Source organism: Amphiura filiformis, chromosome 4 (genome assembly GCF_039555335.1).
Source record: "Amphiura filiformis chromosome 4, Afil_fr2py, whole genome shotgun sequence".
NCBI classification, from domain to species: Eukaryota; Metazoa; Echinodermata; class Ophiuroidea; order Amphilepidida; family Amphiuridae; genus Amphiura; species Amphiura filiformis.
In genome coordinates this window covers 83,347,932-83,364,590 of record NC_092631.1, presented here as the reverse complement: position 1 = coordinate 83,364,590, position 16,659 = coordinate 83,347,932, and the positions used below count along the sequence as shown (strand labels likewise).

Sequence of the window (16,659 nt, the reverse complement as noted above, 5' to 3'; positions counted from 1 at the left end):
TCCAAAACCAAAAAATAAATAAAATTGATTTTTTTTCTTTTCCCTTTGAGTATAGTCCCACCCCTCCTAAATTTGAACATTCGGTACAAATAGTACTTCTCTAAATATTTGCCTGATGTTGCGTAATTATTTGCTGGAAAATGCCTCATAAAGGAGTTCAGAAATTGATGATTTTGAGGCTAAATTGTAAAATAAAATGGCCAAGGGGGCGCAATGGATTGTCCAGAAAAGGTGTCAAATACAGCTCAGATTGCACCAGAGAGTATGTACAACCCCCTGAGCTTCCTTACACAGGCCCTGGATCCCAGCCGTGATGGCTTTGCAAATTTGTGCTCGTCCCATTGATCAAAGTCATAGAGGAAACCCTGCCCCCATTTAACATTACCCCCAATAGAAATAACTGGCCTGGCAAAGTGGCCACTCCCATAAAAAATTTATCATAATTTTAATGCTTCATATATGTGGACTTTGTTCCCACTGATGGTTCCTTACATGGGAGCTGTCAGATGATGGTGCTGTGACCATTTTTTCAGGAAAGCTTTATTTTAAGCTCATCATGAGATGCAACACAAGTACTGATTGTTTAATCCTTTATATATTCAATGTAATTATCTATGTACAGTTACTGCAGGCAGTATGTCTAGTGGGATGTTAAAGACTTACAACCATCATCATGCATGGCTGCTGTTTGCTTCACTTGCATTGTCATTTGCTAGTGCTGTCAACCAACCCAGGAAGCAAGGTGAGTACATATGAGATACAGATGGCAATCAGATCAGCAATGCCAGTGGTGACCAGTGGGCAAGCAGATATATTGATCACTCCACCGTTTTGCCCTAAGCTGCAAATCAATTGGAATGGACTTCCCTCAGGAGTGTTGCTGCTATGATGAGCATTGCCGCTATGACGTATATCACAGGATACAAATTTTGGTCAATGAGCAAAGAGTCATGCTGCTGCCCGACATGCTGCTTGGTGACTGCTGCTTACAGAAAAATGCAAGTAGCATGATGAAGCATCCCCCCCACTCAGCAGTATGATAAAGTGTCTCCTGCTCAGCAGCATGACGGTATGAAACCATCATTAGAAAAGTGGTCTAGAATACTAGGCCTATGATTTGAAACTAGTTTGGTTAACATGAGGAGGATTTAATCTTTCCTTAGCCCTCTGATAAGGACTTCTCCAGGGAAAAAATAAAACCTACTCAACTTAAGGCCTACTTAGGTTCTTGCCTTAATCCACACAGTAATAGCTAAGTCACTGTAATTGCAAGAAATGGTCTTCTGGGCCACTAATGTGGGATCTTTATTGATGGGGATATTTGTATTTAAGCTTCTGAAAAGGCAATTATTCAATTTTAAAAAGTGAAATTACTTAGTGAAAAGATATAAAATGATCTTATATTCATATATAATTGGACATAAATAAGGGTAAGTAAGAAGCTGGCAACATGCCTGTTGATATACACTTGCATTAAGTTTCATCACAATGCAATCTTTGCAACATCTTATGTTCATCTTTTCATATACATGTACATTCTGATTTGTGACTCTATATACCAGATATCAACAGCGGCTACATTGAAGTAGCAATGAAACTACACCAGCAGTCATTGGAGCTTGTCACAGATTGCTTGAAGTTACTTACTGTCATTGACCAATCAGGTAAGTTGTTATATATTATGTTGAACATTGTTTAACTGTTAGTAAATTTTTTGCAGGTTCACCATCGGACAAGTTTAGAACTGTCAAGCTTACGTGAGGAGTACCTGAGTATGAAACATGTAGGCCACCCATTGCCTACTGATGGCTCTGAAAAGAGCCTTGTCTACAGATAAAAGTAAATAAGTGGTGGCTCTGAAAAGAGCCGTTCACTGAAAATTGCCATGTCAAGAGTGCCCTGTGAAATATGAAAGAAGTATGACATCTGACATTTCACATTATAGAATATTATTCTTGTGCTAGTGAAGGCATCTGATTAGGACACCTTGATTAATTTAGTATATACTTTGGATGGCCTTGACACTTACAGAACAAATTATTTGCAATGTTTTATAAAATGAAAAACCAATAAGCATGAGCTAGTATGATCATACGGACCTATTATGCTTGTTGGTCATCTGGTGGAAGAGTTTGGGAAATGTTTTTCAATGATTTAATAATAATATACCTGCTTTAAGATATGAATCAAATTGTGAGTGTTGATATAACTCTAGAACTACTGACCCATATTTTGTAACACTGACTCTTTTATCCAGTGATATCAAATTAAGTACAAACATTCCCCACATAATGTCGCTACATGATGTCCTAATGTGAGCTCACCCTTCCAAAATTTGGACATTCTGGCTATGTACAAAATTATAGGCAAAATTGGTTTTCGGCTAAGAAATCTATGAACATGCGATTTTCATCGAATATTTTCCTAAATATAAAAAGAAATGACTAATTTCAAACTAATTAACAAGTAGGGAGACAATATCTCTTAGAATAATTTCACAAGAGCAAAATGAAAATCGTGGATTTTACTGTAGAAACCTATGGTGGGCCTCCCTCCTCCCATCCGGTCATTTTTGATGGTCAGCCCTCCCCTCAGGTAAGGTTGTGGGGTAAATATTTTATCACTAAAATGAGCACAAATGATGAGTCTACAATTAATAGTGATTTATAAAATAAAAATAGTGAAGCCTCATGAATTGTGAATTTTGTCAAGATCTACAAACTTTCTGCACCCTGTTTGATATTCAAGTATTTTCCATTTTAACAACAGATGAAAATGAAGATACTACCAAAGAGAAAGAAGACAAGGACAAAGAAGACAAGGACAAAGAAACTAAAGATGAACCTGCAAAAGGAGAGTCCAAAGACTCGGAGAATGCAAAGAAAGAAGACACAGATGTACAAGGCACAGCTGATGTCAAAGATGGTAATGTGAAAACAGTAACAGACGAAGAGAAGAAAGAAGACACAGATGTACAAGGCACAGGTGATGTCATAGATGGAGATGTGAAAACTGAAACAGACAAAAAGCAAATTAAGGAGAAGCAAGAAGATGCAAAAGTCAAGGAGACTGTTGAGAAAACAACATCATCAGAAACAAAGAAAGATAGTGAAAGTGGATTAGCTGCTAAGATGGAAGACAAAGCTGAGAACTTAACTAAAGATGCAGCTGATGAAATGCCACAAGAATCTAAAGATGGTGAGAAAGCACTGCAGAGCAAGGTGGAGGTGGTTGCAGCAGGTGCAGTGGGTGCTATAGCAATATCGATAAGCTCAGCAAAAGAAGATGCTCCATCTGGAGGGGCTTCACTGGATAGCAAAGAAGGACAGGAAGGTATTAAAGAAGAGACCAAGGAAGCAACAGCATTAAGCTCAGAGAACAAAGAAGGCGCTCCACCTGGAGGGGCAACTGCTTCTCCTGAAACCAAAGAAGGAATGGACAGTGTTGCAGAAGGTGCCAAAGGAGATATTGCAGAGAAGGAGAAAGATACCACCGCAGTATTGAAGAAAGATGGTGAAGATGTTCCTGATAGTGCAATGAAGACTGGTAGTGATGATAAGAAAGATGTGGATGTACCTGACAGTGCAGTGAAGACTGGTAGTGATGATAAGAAATATCCTGTGGTTGATGTAAAGAAAGGGGATGATGTGCTAGCTGAAACACCACAAGGTAAATATGTTGTGATGGGTAAGGTTAATATGTTGTAAATGGTAGAGCAGATTGGCTCATTGGTTGTAAGAATCCACCAAAAGAGTGTTTCTATGTCATCTAATTAAGTTTTGACACATGTGATACCCTTTATATTTAATCAAGCACTTTATTTAAGAAATGATGAGTTGTTTGTATGCATTAATTAACTCAGCATACGCCAAAATGCATCACTCATTTCATTGTTCTATTTTCAATCTAGTTACTGTTCCTTCAATTGATGCCTTCAACAAAGCATTTGTGGAGTGCTCGCAGGAGAGGATTCTGGGATTGCTGGCAGCCATGTTGCTTATTGATAGTGATCAGGTATGTAGAAACACAATTCGTCAGCTTGCTACGCTATAAAAAATGAAGTCATTTTTTGTAATTCTGAAAACTTTCAACCCAAGTTTCATGCAAAATAAATAGTCTATTCCAGTTGAAATCCACCCCCCATGCAAGAGATGACCTTGCAGGGGGTGTATATTTGAAATGGAGTCACCCATTTAGGTAAATCCATTTGAAATTTACACTGCCTGTGTGGATGATTAAGGATTTGTCTTCCATAGGGAGTGTATGGATTTCAACTGGAATAGAGGGTATTCATTACTACATCATTGATGTGATTGCTCATGCATAAAATTCCTCCACATAGGTTGTTTAGCTTAATCGGGAGAGTGACCTCTTGAAATGATGATCACAGTTATCTTTGAGTTATTACAGTGAGGCCCACGTACAATGTTCAACACAAAGTGAACAATGCTATAACTTGGAGGACAAACAAACCAACACCGCCAAATTCGACTGACATGTGTACAACGTGGGAAGCTATGGGGAAATTGAACACTTGTTGTCTGATCATGCATGTGTTTATGGTTTGGGTAGCGGTTACTTAGCAACTCTCGTTCCGCTTGGGTTTATTGCATACACTCTATATCCCATTGAGGATTCAACAGGTTTCATTCTGCCAAAGGATACCAACTGGACAAACTTTCACTATAGTGGCTCACATGAAAACATCACAAGAACCCTTATGACCCAAGTTTCATGCAGAATAAATATAAGTGATTCAAGTTCACTTGACATTAACTTGGACATCAGTTTTATTACAGTTTAAGCTAATATTTGTTAATCACTACATGTATGTAACAAACTTTAGTTCTTGTGTAGAGGGAAGTCTAAGTGTGCTTTTTAATCATTTTACTATACTAGGATAAACCTCAGTCTTCCCCAGTAAGAAAGGTCAAAGTTCATGGAGAGAAATTCTTGCCTCTGTTGCTGTCTCTAACAAAGTAAGTACTAATATATCTTGAAGGAATAACACTACTGACATCTATGACAGATCTAAGCCCAGAATGAAGCCAATGTTTTGTCACCATCTGAGTGTGAATAAACAGCCATTCCCAAGTGCCACCTGTGCCTGAATAGTACACACATAGGAAAATGGAAAATAGGCATCTGTTTAACTTTCTGGTTAAATATCAGTGTTTTGAAAATGACCTGTGCCACTACATTGTACTCAATTAAATACAAAAGAAAAGGTTGCATTGCAAAGAGGTATGTCCTCATTTCTATTCAGTCCTGATATATCACTTGCTTTTGAATGTTTATCAAAATTGAACAATTCACTGGTCTTTTTTTTATATTTTTTTTTTAGAGGTTTGGTAAATTTTCAAAATGTGTTCTCATTCAAGAAACCTCGAGCTACATCAAGGCTGAATTGTGGGATAGGCTTTTACGATGGGAATTCATAACAATTAGTGGGTTTTTAGCGGGTTCGCTGTCGGACAAGTTTAGAACTGTCAAGCTTTCATCAGGAGTAGCTCTGACTTCTTCAGGACAAAGTACCTTAGAATGAGACATGTAGACCGCCCCTTGCCTACTGATGGCTCTGAAAAGAGCCATTTACTGAAGACTGCCCCTTGTCAACAGAAAACAAGCAGACCTCGCTCTTTTCAGAGCCAACAAACCTTTGAATTTAGCAGATAGGCGAGGTCTGCTTGTTTTCTGTTGACAAGGGGCAGTCTTCAGTAAACGGCTCTTTTAGGGCCACCAAACCTTTAAATTTAGCAGATAGGCGAGGTCTGCTTATTTTTTGTTGACAAGGAGCAGTCTTCAGTAAACAGCTCTTTTAGATCCACAAAACCTTTAAATTTAGCAGATAGGAGAGGTCTGCTTGTTTTCTGTAGACAAGTGACAGTCTTCAGTGAACGGCTCTTTTCAGAGCCACAAAACCTTTAAAATTAGCAGATAGGCGAGGTCTGCTTGTTTCTGTAGACAAGGGGCAGTCTTCAGTGAACAGCTCTTTTCAGAGCCACCAAAACCTTTAAAATTAGCAAATAGGCGAGATCTGCTTGTTCCCTGTTGACAAGGGGCAGTCTTCAGTGAACAGCTCTTTTCAGAGCCATTAGTAGGCAAGAGGCGGTCTACATGTCTCATTCTTGGGTACTTTGTCCTGAAGAAGTCAGAGCTACTCCTGACGAAAGCTTGACAGTTCTAAACTTGTCTGACGGTGAACCCGCTAAAAAACCACTAATTATTAATGCTGAAATACATGAAACCATAAATATGTGACAGCGACCAACTGGCATTTCTTAAATGTAGCTTGACTCCATAATTTATTTGCTCCATAAAGCAGGCTTTTTATATATACTCGTATATAGTAAGTTTATGGAGATCTATGTATATGTTTGCACCCTGTAGATACTAAGTGATGGTTGCTGCAAATATTTGGTTTCCTTCAAAAAGTTATTCCCTGAAAACTACAAGTTTCAGTTGATTAAATGTTTTAAATAATACAAATTTATTTCCATGTTTGTTTTCTTGTGTGTAGGCAAGTGAAGGGCCAGAGAAATGAGCCACAACATCTTGCTGTTGCACTGCTTGGCCAAATACTAGCCCAGAGTGAACCCAAGGTAACACATTTGTTTTCAATTTGTCTGTCTGTCAGACAGGGTGTCTGTCTGTCAGATTTCCTTCTATCTGTCAAGTTTGTTTTCTGCCCTTTTTCATCATTCTATGTCTTTTTTCTTTCAGTTATTGTGCTATTTGTTTGTTTAAACTTTGGTATTTTTGTTTGAACTTGTTTGTTCACCCCCCCTCCCCGAAAAAAAAAATGCAAAAGTATGCAAAAAGTCCAAAAATTTAAGAATTTGCTAGCATAGCGAGTCCAAATATTTGAATTTTAAAGCTTTTTTGGCCAAAAAAAGATCTAAATTTGGGGAAGAAAGTCCACTTTTCACAGAATTGCCCCTCCCCCCTTGGAAAAATTCCACTTTTTCAGAATCAGCACCCCTCCCCCACACAAAAAAATCCTGGCTGCGGGCCTGGAATTACTTGAGTCTGTTTTATTGTGATCTTATTCTCTAATCTTATTCTCTATCTTAATGCAGGAGGCAGATTTAGCCCTGCTGCAAGCTTCACACAAAGAAGAGGACACAGAAACAGTAGCAGAAGCTGCAGCAGCAGCAGCACCAATTGTAGAGGAATTAGAAGCTCAACAAGCTGATGGTAAAAACACAGCAACATTGCTGTTTTCACTTGGTGCTACATGTCTAGAAAGGTATGCATTCTAAAATGTCAAAAAGGCATGCATACTAATCATCACATACTATATGTGTGTTCCACTGTATGATGGGAATATCTCTAACCTATGGCTTGACTATAAGATGTTTTATATGTTTTCTTTTTCATTGTGAAGAGGAGAATAACAGTGACATCTAGACATTTACAAACTTGATGTATTTCTTGTTTGTGATCTAACCTATCATATTTTCCATGTGATACAGGAGTGGCATGGATTGGGCGGCTCTCATGGCAGATGTGCTACAGAGGTTATGGGCATGTCCTTCATGGCAGTCAGTTATTGCAGGTCATGTGAGTCACATGATGAAGACACTACCAGATAATTTCAATCAATTACCTGCAATATTTGCACTCTTTGTACTGGCTGGCTTTCCTGAAGTAAGTCTGTCTTTTCTTATTAAAACTGATTTAAAGCAGTATTTCATGTTTTTCATATTGAGGAGAGTTGTAACATTGGCAGTTTATTCCCAAATATCATTCAATTCTGATATTAAATTTACAAATGATGATCATGCAGCGCTCAAAGAATTTACTACACGATTCCTGGAGCAAAGTTTACAAATATTTGTCCGCTACCTTATTAATCTATATTCAGACTTCAGAACATGGACAATGCATTAACCCAGGGACATGTGAGCTAGAACCAGAGTGTGATGGTCAATGATGATGTTGGTTAATTGGGCACTGTGTCATATGAAATGAGTCCTAGATAAAAATAAAGTATCACATGTCATGATGGGTCACCCTCAATGATGCCCAAAACTTTATACCAGCAGAACACAATAAACAACTCATAAAGTTCAGTTTTAGTCATAACAGTACCCAAGACTGCATAACAATACATGGGCAGTTTTATCAAATCCCGCTATTTTGGTCACTGATCAATAGACAATCAGAAAATGTATTTTTATTGCTGTTTGGAATTTCAAAGACACAGAATCCTTAAAAAAGGGCCAAAATAAAGTAGAAAGTGGCTATTCCAGTTGAAATCCATACACCCCCTATAGAAGCCATGACCTTAATCTTCCACACAGGGAGTGTGAATTTTAAATGGAATTTCAAATGGGTTTACCTGAATGGGTAATTCCATTTGAATTCTACACCCTCTGTGTGGGAGATTAAGGTCATGTCTTCCATAGGGGGTATATTGATTTCAACTGGAATAGCCCAATCAATAAAAATATGCGGCGGTAAGTGATCTTCATGTCGTCCAAGTTGCCATCATTGGTCATTTTTTTGCTTTATTCTTAATTTTTAATTATTGCTTTATTCTGCATAGGTTTTATCACTTGGTAGTAGTGTGTTATACTCAGAGCCTAGTGGAGACCAGTCTAATGTGATCGTCATCAAGCATTACATGGAGAAAAGCAGAGCTGTAGTAGTAGATATCAAGTCAAGGAAAAGGAAACTGGTAAGGGATATGTAAGGTTGGGAGGCAAGAAGGGTACAAGTGACATTTTCTGGGGAAAAAATGGAGTATTTGTTGTATTCTGAAAGAGTAGGAAGATGTGCTTATCAAGGATGGAGTTTACAGCTTGTTTTAATTTTTATTTCTTACATTAAATAATATTTAGAAATTGTTAAAAGTGAGAGAGCATGATAGCTCAGCAATACTGGATCATAAGGCCAAATGAGACCTGTTCTCATGAAATGTGTGAAACAGGACAGGTCTCAATTTTTTTTTTTAAAGGCTACGCATTAAGCTCTAACTTTCCTCAATGCTTTTCATTTTATTTTGAGATTTTTTTGTAGCCAAATTTTCTTGTATATATTTGTAAAAAGAAAAAAATTGTCAAAACATGGGATAAAACCTGATGTGCTATAATGCAACACAGTCTCTTGATGCAAACCTTTTGTTATGACTAATATAATGATGTAATGACCCAATACAGAGTCTTCAACATTGGAGTCAATTATAGAATATTTATTGCAAGTAATGATAAAATTTAAAAAACAGTAACGGTTCATTCCAGTATTCAGAGGCTGGAGTGCCAATCACTCATTGAAGCACTGGGGCCATACTCCTCATTATAGTATGCTGTGCAGGGTTCACCACATCTCCAAAAGCAAGATACTTATTTGCTTTCCCAGCAAATACCAGGAGCAGTATCCATTTATACACCTCAGATGAGAGAGTCAATAGCCAAGGGTGGAATGAGCATCCTGCAAATTATATCATAGTGATACTGCAGATAAAACTTAACCCTATCCATACGCATGGGTTTTTAATTTGAATGTCGGAACCCTTGCATGCCACCAAGAAGACCACCGCCCTGTAACCAGGGGGTTGTGATGGCCGGGCCAGCAATTCCCTGGGTATATATGACTTAGGCTGTTTGCGTCATTGCATCACATGGAATGCATACACGAGCAGTGGTTTTAATAGTGAGCTTTAGTGAGACCTGGTTGGGTTAGGGTTTAGATTGCAATTTTGAGCATAGAATTGTTTGATTTTTGCATACTATCAGAAAATGATTTAATAGCCCTATCTGGTCAATTTACAGGTGAAAGAATACCAACTAGAAGTACAAGAGAAGTGTGGGCAGACATTGAGTGTGGAACACTTTAAATCATTTGTGTCTATTGCTGTACATATACTGACTGATCTCAAAGCTGGTGAGTCTTCGGAAAATATAATGGTGTATTGTTTTAGTAAAAAGGAAAAATATGGTTTAAAAAATGCTGGACATTTGTATGTGTAGTCTTAACATGGGGATTCAGATTGATAAGAATAACTAAAGTTAATTTTTATTACTTCCGTGGTCCGGGTACGCGCTGGTGAATTGCGATCGCGTAGAAGTGACAAGATCGCCTACTACGCGCCGCGCCGTAGTACCAATGGGTCAACCGGCCTGTTGTCCTCTGCCATAGTAAATTGCACATACAAATAGAAAGCTCCCAATGAAAATCCCTACAAGAATTAGGGTTTGCGTCCTTATTTGCTGATGGGATTTTTACTGGAGGGCTGTTTTAGTTTGTGCCTAAAATTACAGTAATGTCAAGGAAGCCCATATGCACCATCAGGAGAATTTTTATTGTATCATTAGTACCAAAATCTTCATTTTGAAAAGTGACGACGAGACAGCCAACTCTACCATGCTCCTTAAATGTTTTAATTGTAAAAATCATGTGTATTCTTGTTATTTGATCAGTCTGTATCTGATATTTGTTGATTTTCAGGTAAAGAGCAAATAGTTGAGGCATTATGGGTACTATATCTTACCCTGAAAGCACTGACCACAAGTCTTAAGGTAGGTGTAACATGTCAATGAGAAAGGGTGGTACAATACTGCCAGAAACTCCATCTTTTACGATATATTGTGTTGTTGAGAAATTAACATGCTTTCAATGCTCATACTTTCAATTTCGAACAATTTTGCCCGATCCGGACCTATTTTAATTTTTTGGCATACAGGACTGACCAATCCGAACTTGTGCTAGCTCCATCCAGATCAGGGCCAGACTTTTCCAGATCCAGTCCAACCAAATGTTAAATGAAAACTAAGAATAATGATTGATGCATGCCATATACCACACAACCTGGCTCCAGGGGCGTAGCCTTGGGTAGGGGGTAGAGTCCCCCCCCCAGAAAAAATTTCAGTGATAAAATGGGGACAGCAAATGGTAAAGTTTCCTTAAAATGACTAAAAATGGGACAAAAAATTGGGGGGGGGCGAAAATTATCCAACCTGCAAATCTGAATTAACCCTAACCCTAACCCTAACCAAAATCTACTGCCTGGCCCGACCCGTGGATATATTCCATGATCTGTATATTTTGAATATTTCTAAATCCAATCTACTGTCGGTTTGGATTGGTCTGGGGTAATTCAGATTTGCAGGTTGCCCCACAGGGCATTAATTGCAATTGCACTTTTGCAACCATATCATGATAAAATTAAGGTATGCATTACACATTTGTTTACAACACATTATAGAACAACTGGCCATCATGAGGACTCAAAATAATTGGCCAAATTGCACCCTACTTTTGAAGTTAGGTGCAAAATTTGTTGAAAATAGGAATATGAGGTGCAATAGAATGCTTGTATCGCAGTAGACAAAGTTTATGAGTGGGAATTGCGATGCGACAGCTTAATTTTGAGGTCTGGCCCTCATTTTCGCATGAGTTGAGACTTTGTTGATTTGTGGGGTATTTATTTGTGGTGTTTTCAATATTTTCATATTTGTGTTCTCCTTCAGAACAATTGCAGCAATAGCCAGCTACTATTAGATAGTGGCATTATCCCATTGCTGGTATTTATGGCAAGTAAAGCAACTCAACTCAGCAGACAGTGGATACTCAAGGATTTAGAGGTAAGTAGGTTAGGCCAAATAAGGTTGGATCAAAGAGGACTTACATCATATATAATATCACATATATATATATCACAAATTGGGACTTTTCCATTTAAATTACAAACTACCCCTGTGAAAGATTTTGGAAATATCTTCCACAGGGTGAGTATGAATTTCAAATTGAATGAATACATTAGGCAGATCCATTTGAATTTCATATTTCAGGCACCCTCTGTGAAAGATTCAACCTGAATCTTCTACTGAGGGAAGTTGAGTTTCAAATGGGGCTGCTAGTGAGTACATTCCATTTGAAATTTATTCTTCCCCTGCGGAAGATATTTCCAAAATCTTCCACAGGGGAAGTCTGGATTTTAAATAGAATGGCCCATTGGAGGCTTAAAGTTGGTGTAGTGCAGATAATCTATCAGGACCAACTTACAAAGAAGCAGTGACTAAATCTCATTTAAGGTTGGTCTTAACCCTGGAATTATGGAAACTTTCGGGCTTCATAACTGCTAAATTATTAGTCTAAAGAATATAAAAGTATACATTTCTAGACTGGAAATGACTTGCTGAATTCATCTCAGGTCCAATTTGGGCCAAAATGCTCATTTTGGAGAAAATCCCAAACAAACTGGTTTTTTTGGCCCAAATTTTTTTAGCAACGTAACAAAAAAATTGTTTGGCTAAAAATTTTTTTATTAATTTTAAAACTAGATAAAATATCTAGGAACTGTTTTTTTATTTTTTTGAATTTTGACCAACTTTGAGAAATTTGCACCAAAAATGGTCAAAAAATGTTCGCACAAATTTAAAATATTTTTGGTGAAGTTGGTCAAAATTTAAAAAAATTAAAAAACGGCTCCTAGATATTTTTATCTAGTTTTTAAAAAATAATAAAAAAATTTTGGTCAAATTTTTTGTTACGCTTACTAAAAAAAATTTGGGATTTTCTCCAAAAATTAGCATTTTGGCCCAAATTGGACCTCACAGATTAATTCATCAAGTCATTTCCATTTTAAAAATGTATACTTTTATATTCTTTAGACTAATAATTTAGCAGTTATGAGGCCCTAAAGTTTTCTATAATTCCAGGGTTCAGACCAACCTTAAATATTGGTCAGAATTGCAGTTAAAAATCATACTTTTTACATGCTTTATTCCATGTAACACCTTTTACCTTTTTGATTACTTTTGTTTTGGGATGTGTGTACAGAAGGAGGACCAGGGATCATAAAAAATTTCAACCCGACATAGACAGGAAATTCATAAAAAGTTGATTCTGGTCACCAGCATATTTGGGATGCCTCTTCCCCTTCATAGGAAAATGACAGCCCCTACCCAATTTGTATTAAATATATTATTTTATTTCATTACAGATCCTGTCTATCAAACTCTACACAAGAGATAAAACATTTGGTAAGATACCCATCAAAACCAAGAAGTCTAAAAGCTCTGATATCATCCTTACGGACAGTGATTCTGACTCCTGGAGTGATGCCGACAGCGTCACGCTAGACACTAGCACATATGATGAGGACAGCGATGATAGCGGATCTGGATATCTGACGCCAGACTCTGGTCCTACTCGACCCCCTCCACCACCTGTTCCTCCTGTTGCACCTAAATCTCCTCAAGGGCAGGACCCTTTGGATGGGTTGGATGAGAAGGCAAAAACTTGTCTAGTGGTAAGTATACTGCTTCAAATATCTTTGTGCCCTCTGCTGGAGCGTTGCTAATAAATTCTTCAGTTCTTCAATACATAAACATGTGCCTGAAGATTATGTTTAATTCTGATAATAAAACTTGGGGAAGTCAGAATAATGAATAATGCAAAAGTTACCACGTTTGTCGTCTGATAATTATATGATGTTAAAGTGTTGTAATAATTGTAACTCTAGTATCAAGAAGTATAACCTTTGTATTAGTATTGACCACTCAGGTATACCCTTGTTTTCAGGTAACTAATGAAGCTATATCTGCACCTATGTCAATATTACGTGCTATGTATGAGCAGTGTGGTGGCAGCATCAAGGAACTTGTGGAAGAAGTGCAAAACTGGTAGGTTTATGTAGTAATGTCATTCTCAACTTCACCCCATTCTGGGGTATAATTTAAATTTCTATTCTTGATCGTGTCGCATATACCATCAACATGTATCAATCCAGGAGTACATCTTGTGTATAATTCATGTTATTTTCTTCACATGTAGTTACCAAGGTGAGGAGTTGGTGGTCAGTGATGAAATCCGAGACAGAGCCAAGCAATGGGAACCTAAGACAACAGCTGTTGCACCACCTGTGGAAGAAACTGAAAGTAAAGCAGTGGACTCGGGAGCGGTATCACTTGTGCCTATGAAGCCATCTAAAGAGTAAGAACAATGCTTGGTTTGTTTAGGGATTCAATCACGTTTCACCGTTGTTCATCACCGTTTAACAACGATGCAGCCGCGTCGTCTGTGTGGTTTACTTTGCTCGGATCGTATAATTCACATGATTATTTCATGAGGAATGTCAGTTAATCATTGCCACTCAGCCTTACAAAAACGTTGATGATTTCTCTGTTGATATCAATAATAAAACTACCGAATAAAACTGCAATGTTTAGCCGCTACCTGAAAAATATGTAGTCTCGCTCACGTTCACGTATACGCTACATTAAAATTGTGGATTCATCACGGATTAACAACTGTACAAAGGTACAGGAGGAGTTGTTGAACTATAAATCAACTCTTAATTATGTAGGTCATTCAAACTATAATCTGGGACTTTGCAAGGGGTATTTGTCATTGAGGCAGTCCACCACACTTAGGGAACAAACCAAAAGATCGATGACGTCCTATAAACGTAACTAGTTTCGTTTCTCAGCCAACCCCCTCCCTCCCTACCAGAAACGTAATAATGAAATGTTGAAAATTTTGACATAATAATAATAAAGACACATTCTTCTGACCGATGTTTTTGTACAAACGTAATCGAGTATTTTTACCCCCTCCCCCCTAAACGAAACTAGTTTCGTTTATAGGACGTCATCGATCTTTTGGTTTGTTCCCTTACACAATCATCATTGACCCCTATATAAATGGAAGAGATCATGCCTAATTGCCCTGAGGAAGATATTTCCAAATCTTTCACAGGGGTAGTATATAATATGGTTGTTGTTTTTATGTTGCAGAGAATTCGCCCAGGAACTTGTTGCTGTACCTGAACCAACTGATGGACCACTGAAATTAATTGCAAGTAATGAGGACGATATGAAAGAAGTAAGTGGTATTACATAATTATGCTGTGCAATTTAATTATTTAGTTATTTAGGTTGTTGCATAATGGTCGGCTGCGGTGTGGACTCTGTCTGCAGGCTGTCTTAGAAGCCTGCTGACATTGCCGCACTGCAGCCGACCAGCACAGATGTGCTTCCTTGGTGTGTTTCATATATGATGTATTAGTTAAATCCATGTTATGTATTTCATTTGTATGTATTTCATTTGTATTTTGATGTATTTTGTTTGACCCCTGGGCCAGACTGGAAATCAGTGTGGACCACTGAGTTTGTTCCACAGGCAAAATAAGATCTAATAAAATAAAATAATAAAATAACTAATGAAACCACATGCTCTGCTTTGTAGGTGTCAAATTTTCTTTCAATATATATTCTCGTTTCTTAGGTTCTAGTAAGATTCTTTAAAATAAGTTTATGGTAGTTTACAATGATCTAGAAACACTCACCAAGTTGTAAGCAAGCCAATTGGTGATGTGTCATGATTGTCAGAGCGTGGAAATTCAAATTCAAGCCAAAAGCAATATGTGACACGATCTGCTCCATGGGGCCAAAGGAGGCATTTTTGAAAATTGAGTTACTATAAGTATTACCTTATACAAACATTTGTTATCATATACAGAAACACTTAAGGTCTAGCATACTTGGCTGTAAAGTTCTGAAGTTTTGTGATGTGTATTTTCTTATTTATTTTTTTTCTCTATATTTTTGCATTTACCTCAATTTCAAATTTACCACCTTTGGCCCCCATAGACCAGATCATGTCACATATAATTTTTAATTGTGATACTTCGATTGGTAGTGATATGTATGTTAGAGGGCATTCCGATTGTGCCTCCTTTAAATGCGAGCATATTATGCTTTGATAGTAAGAATGGTGCACGTCTTTTGAAGGATATACAACCTAAAACATGCAGTGACATCACTACCAATCTGGGAGTGACAAGCAGTATAGATGGTAAATAGCACTTACAACTTGTGTGATACATATCTTATCATTTTATCTTTTCTCTTTCTACTAACAGAGTTTCAAGAAACAGCAACGTTCAAAGAGTGTGGATTTGTTAAAGAAGGAACTCAATGCTCAAGGAAAAACTGGATCAAGAGATTACCTTGTCAAAGTAAGATATCAATATGTTGAATAATTGCTTATGTGTACTGTATTTAATCCTGAGTTCGTGAAATTAAGTACATGTGAAAATGGCGAAGCATCGGCGCTTCGTGAAATATAGTACCTGTAAAATTAAAGTGTTTAAAGTGTGGTCATGAAAATGTACAATTCTGAAATTTATGAATGTTTTAGAAAAAATGTGAAACTTGTCATCTGCAGTCAACACCAGAAAATTAAATATGGCATGGCAGGTCAAACATGTCCAAAGTTTGAATCAAACTTTGTTTCACCTTGAATTTGGTAGTGATGTCAATCCCTTTACGTGGTTGCACCAGAAGCATGTTGACAAAATGCCCCTGTACGCTTGTGTATACAGACTTAAGATAATCTGTGTGATTCAATACTGCAAACAGTGAAAATGCAGTTACGTCACTACCAGGTAAAGGTGACAATATCATGTTTGTCTAAACTTATCCCTATTGTTATTTGGTCCTATTACAGATCAACAGTGCAATGGCTATATTACGATCTCGACACCTCCTGGCTATCCTGCTTGCTGATTGGCCAAAGGATAGTGCCAAAGTCAGCGCTCAGATATTTGGTTGTTCAGAATATTCTGAATTGGTAGCCATCTTGGATCTTTTACAGAAGAGCGTATCCAAGGATGTATTCCAAAAGGTGGGCAACTAGAATGGATATGTT

The 16,659-nt window shown here is 37.5% G+C and overlaps 1 protein-coding gene across 1 annotated transcript in view; it reads left to right on the top strand.

Annotated features, from left to right (window-relative positions):
- LOC140149594 (zinc finger ZZ-type and EF-hand domain-containing protein 1-like) overlaps positions 1 to 16,659 on the top strand; it is an 81,753-nt gene that overhangs the window by 57,368 nt on the left and 7,726 nt on the right. The window contains exons 52-69 of the mRNA XM_072171671.1: positions 623 to 742; positions 1,563 to 1,664; positions 2,770 to 3,669; positions 3,911 to 4,014; positions 4,900 to 4,979; positions 6,521 to 6,602; positions 7,080 to 7,249; positions 7,476 to 7,650; positions 8,552 to 8,683; positions 9,777 to 9,888; positions 10,453 to 10,523; positions 11,475 to 11,588; positions 12,950 to 13,258; positions 13,531 to 13,631; positions 13,783 to 13,941; positions 14,745 to 14,832; positions 15,872 to 15,967; positions 16,459 to 16,635. Coding sequence (XP_072027772.1) covers positions 623 to 742; positions 1,563 to 1,664; positions 2,770 to 3,669; positions 3,911 to 4,014; positions 4,900 to 4,979; positions 6,521 to 6,602; positions 7,080 to 7,249; positions 7,476 to 7,650; positions 8,552 to 8,683; positions 9,777 to 9,888; positions 10,453 to 10,523; positions 11,475 to 11,588; positions 12,950 to 13,258; positions 13,531 to 13,631; positions 13,783 to 13,941; positions 14,745 to 14,832; positions 15,872 to 15,967; positions 16,459 to 16,635 — 3,092 coding nt within the window. The remainder of the gene's footprint in view (positions 1 to 622; positions 743 to 1,562; positions 1,665 to 2,769; positions 3,670 to 3,910; positions 4,015 to 4,899; positions 4,980 to 6,520; positions 6,603 to 7,079; positions 7,250 to 7,475; positions 7,651 to 8,551; positions 8,684 to 9,776; positions 9,889 to 10,452; positions 10,524 to 11,474; positions 11,589 to 12,949; positions 13,259 to 13,530; positions 13,632 to 13,782; positions 13,942 to 14,744; positions 14,833 to 15,871; positions 15,968 to 16,458; positions 16,636 to 16,659) is intronic.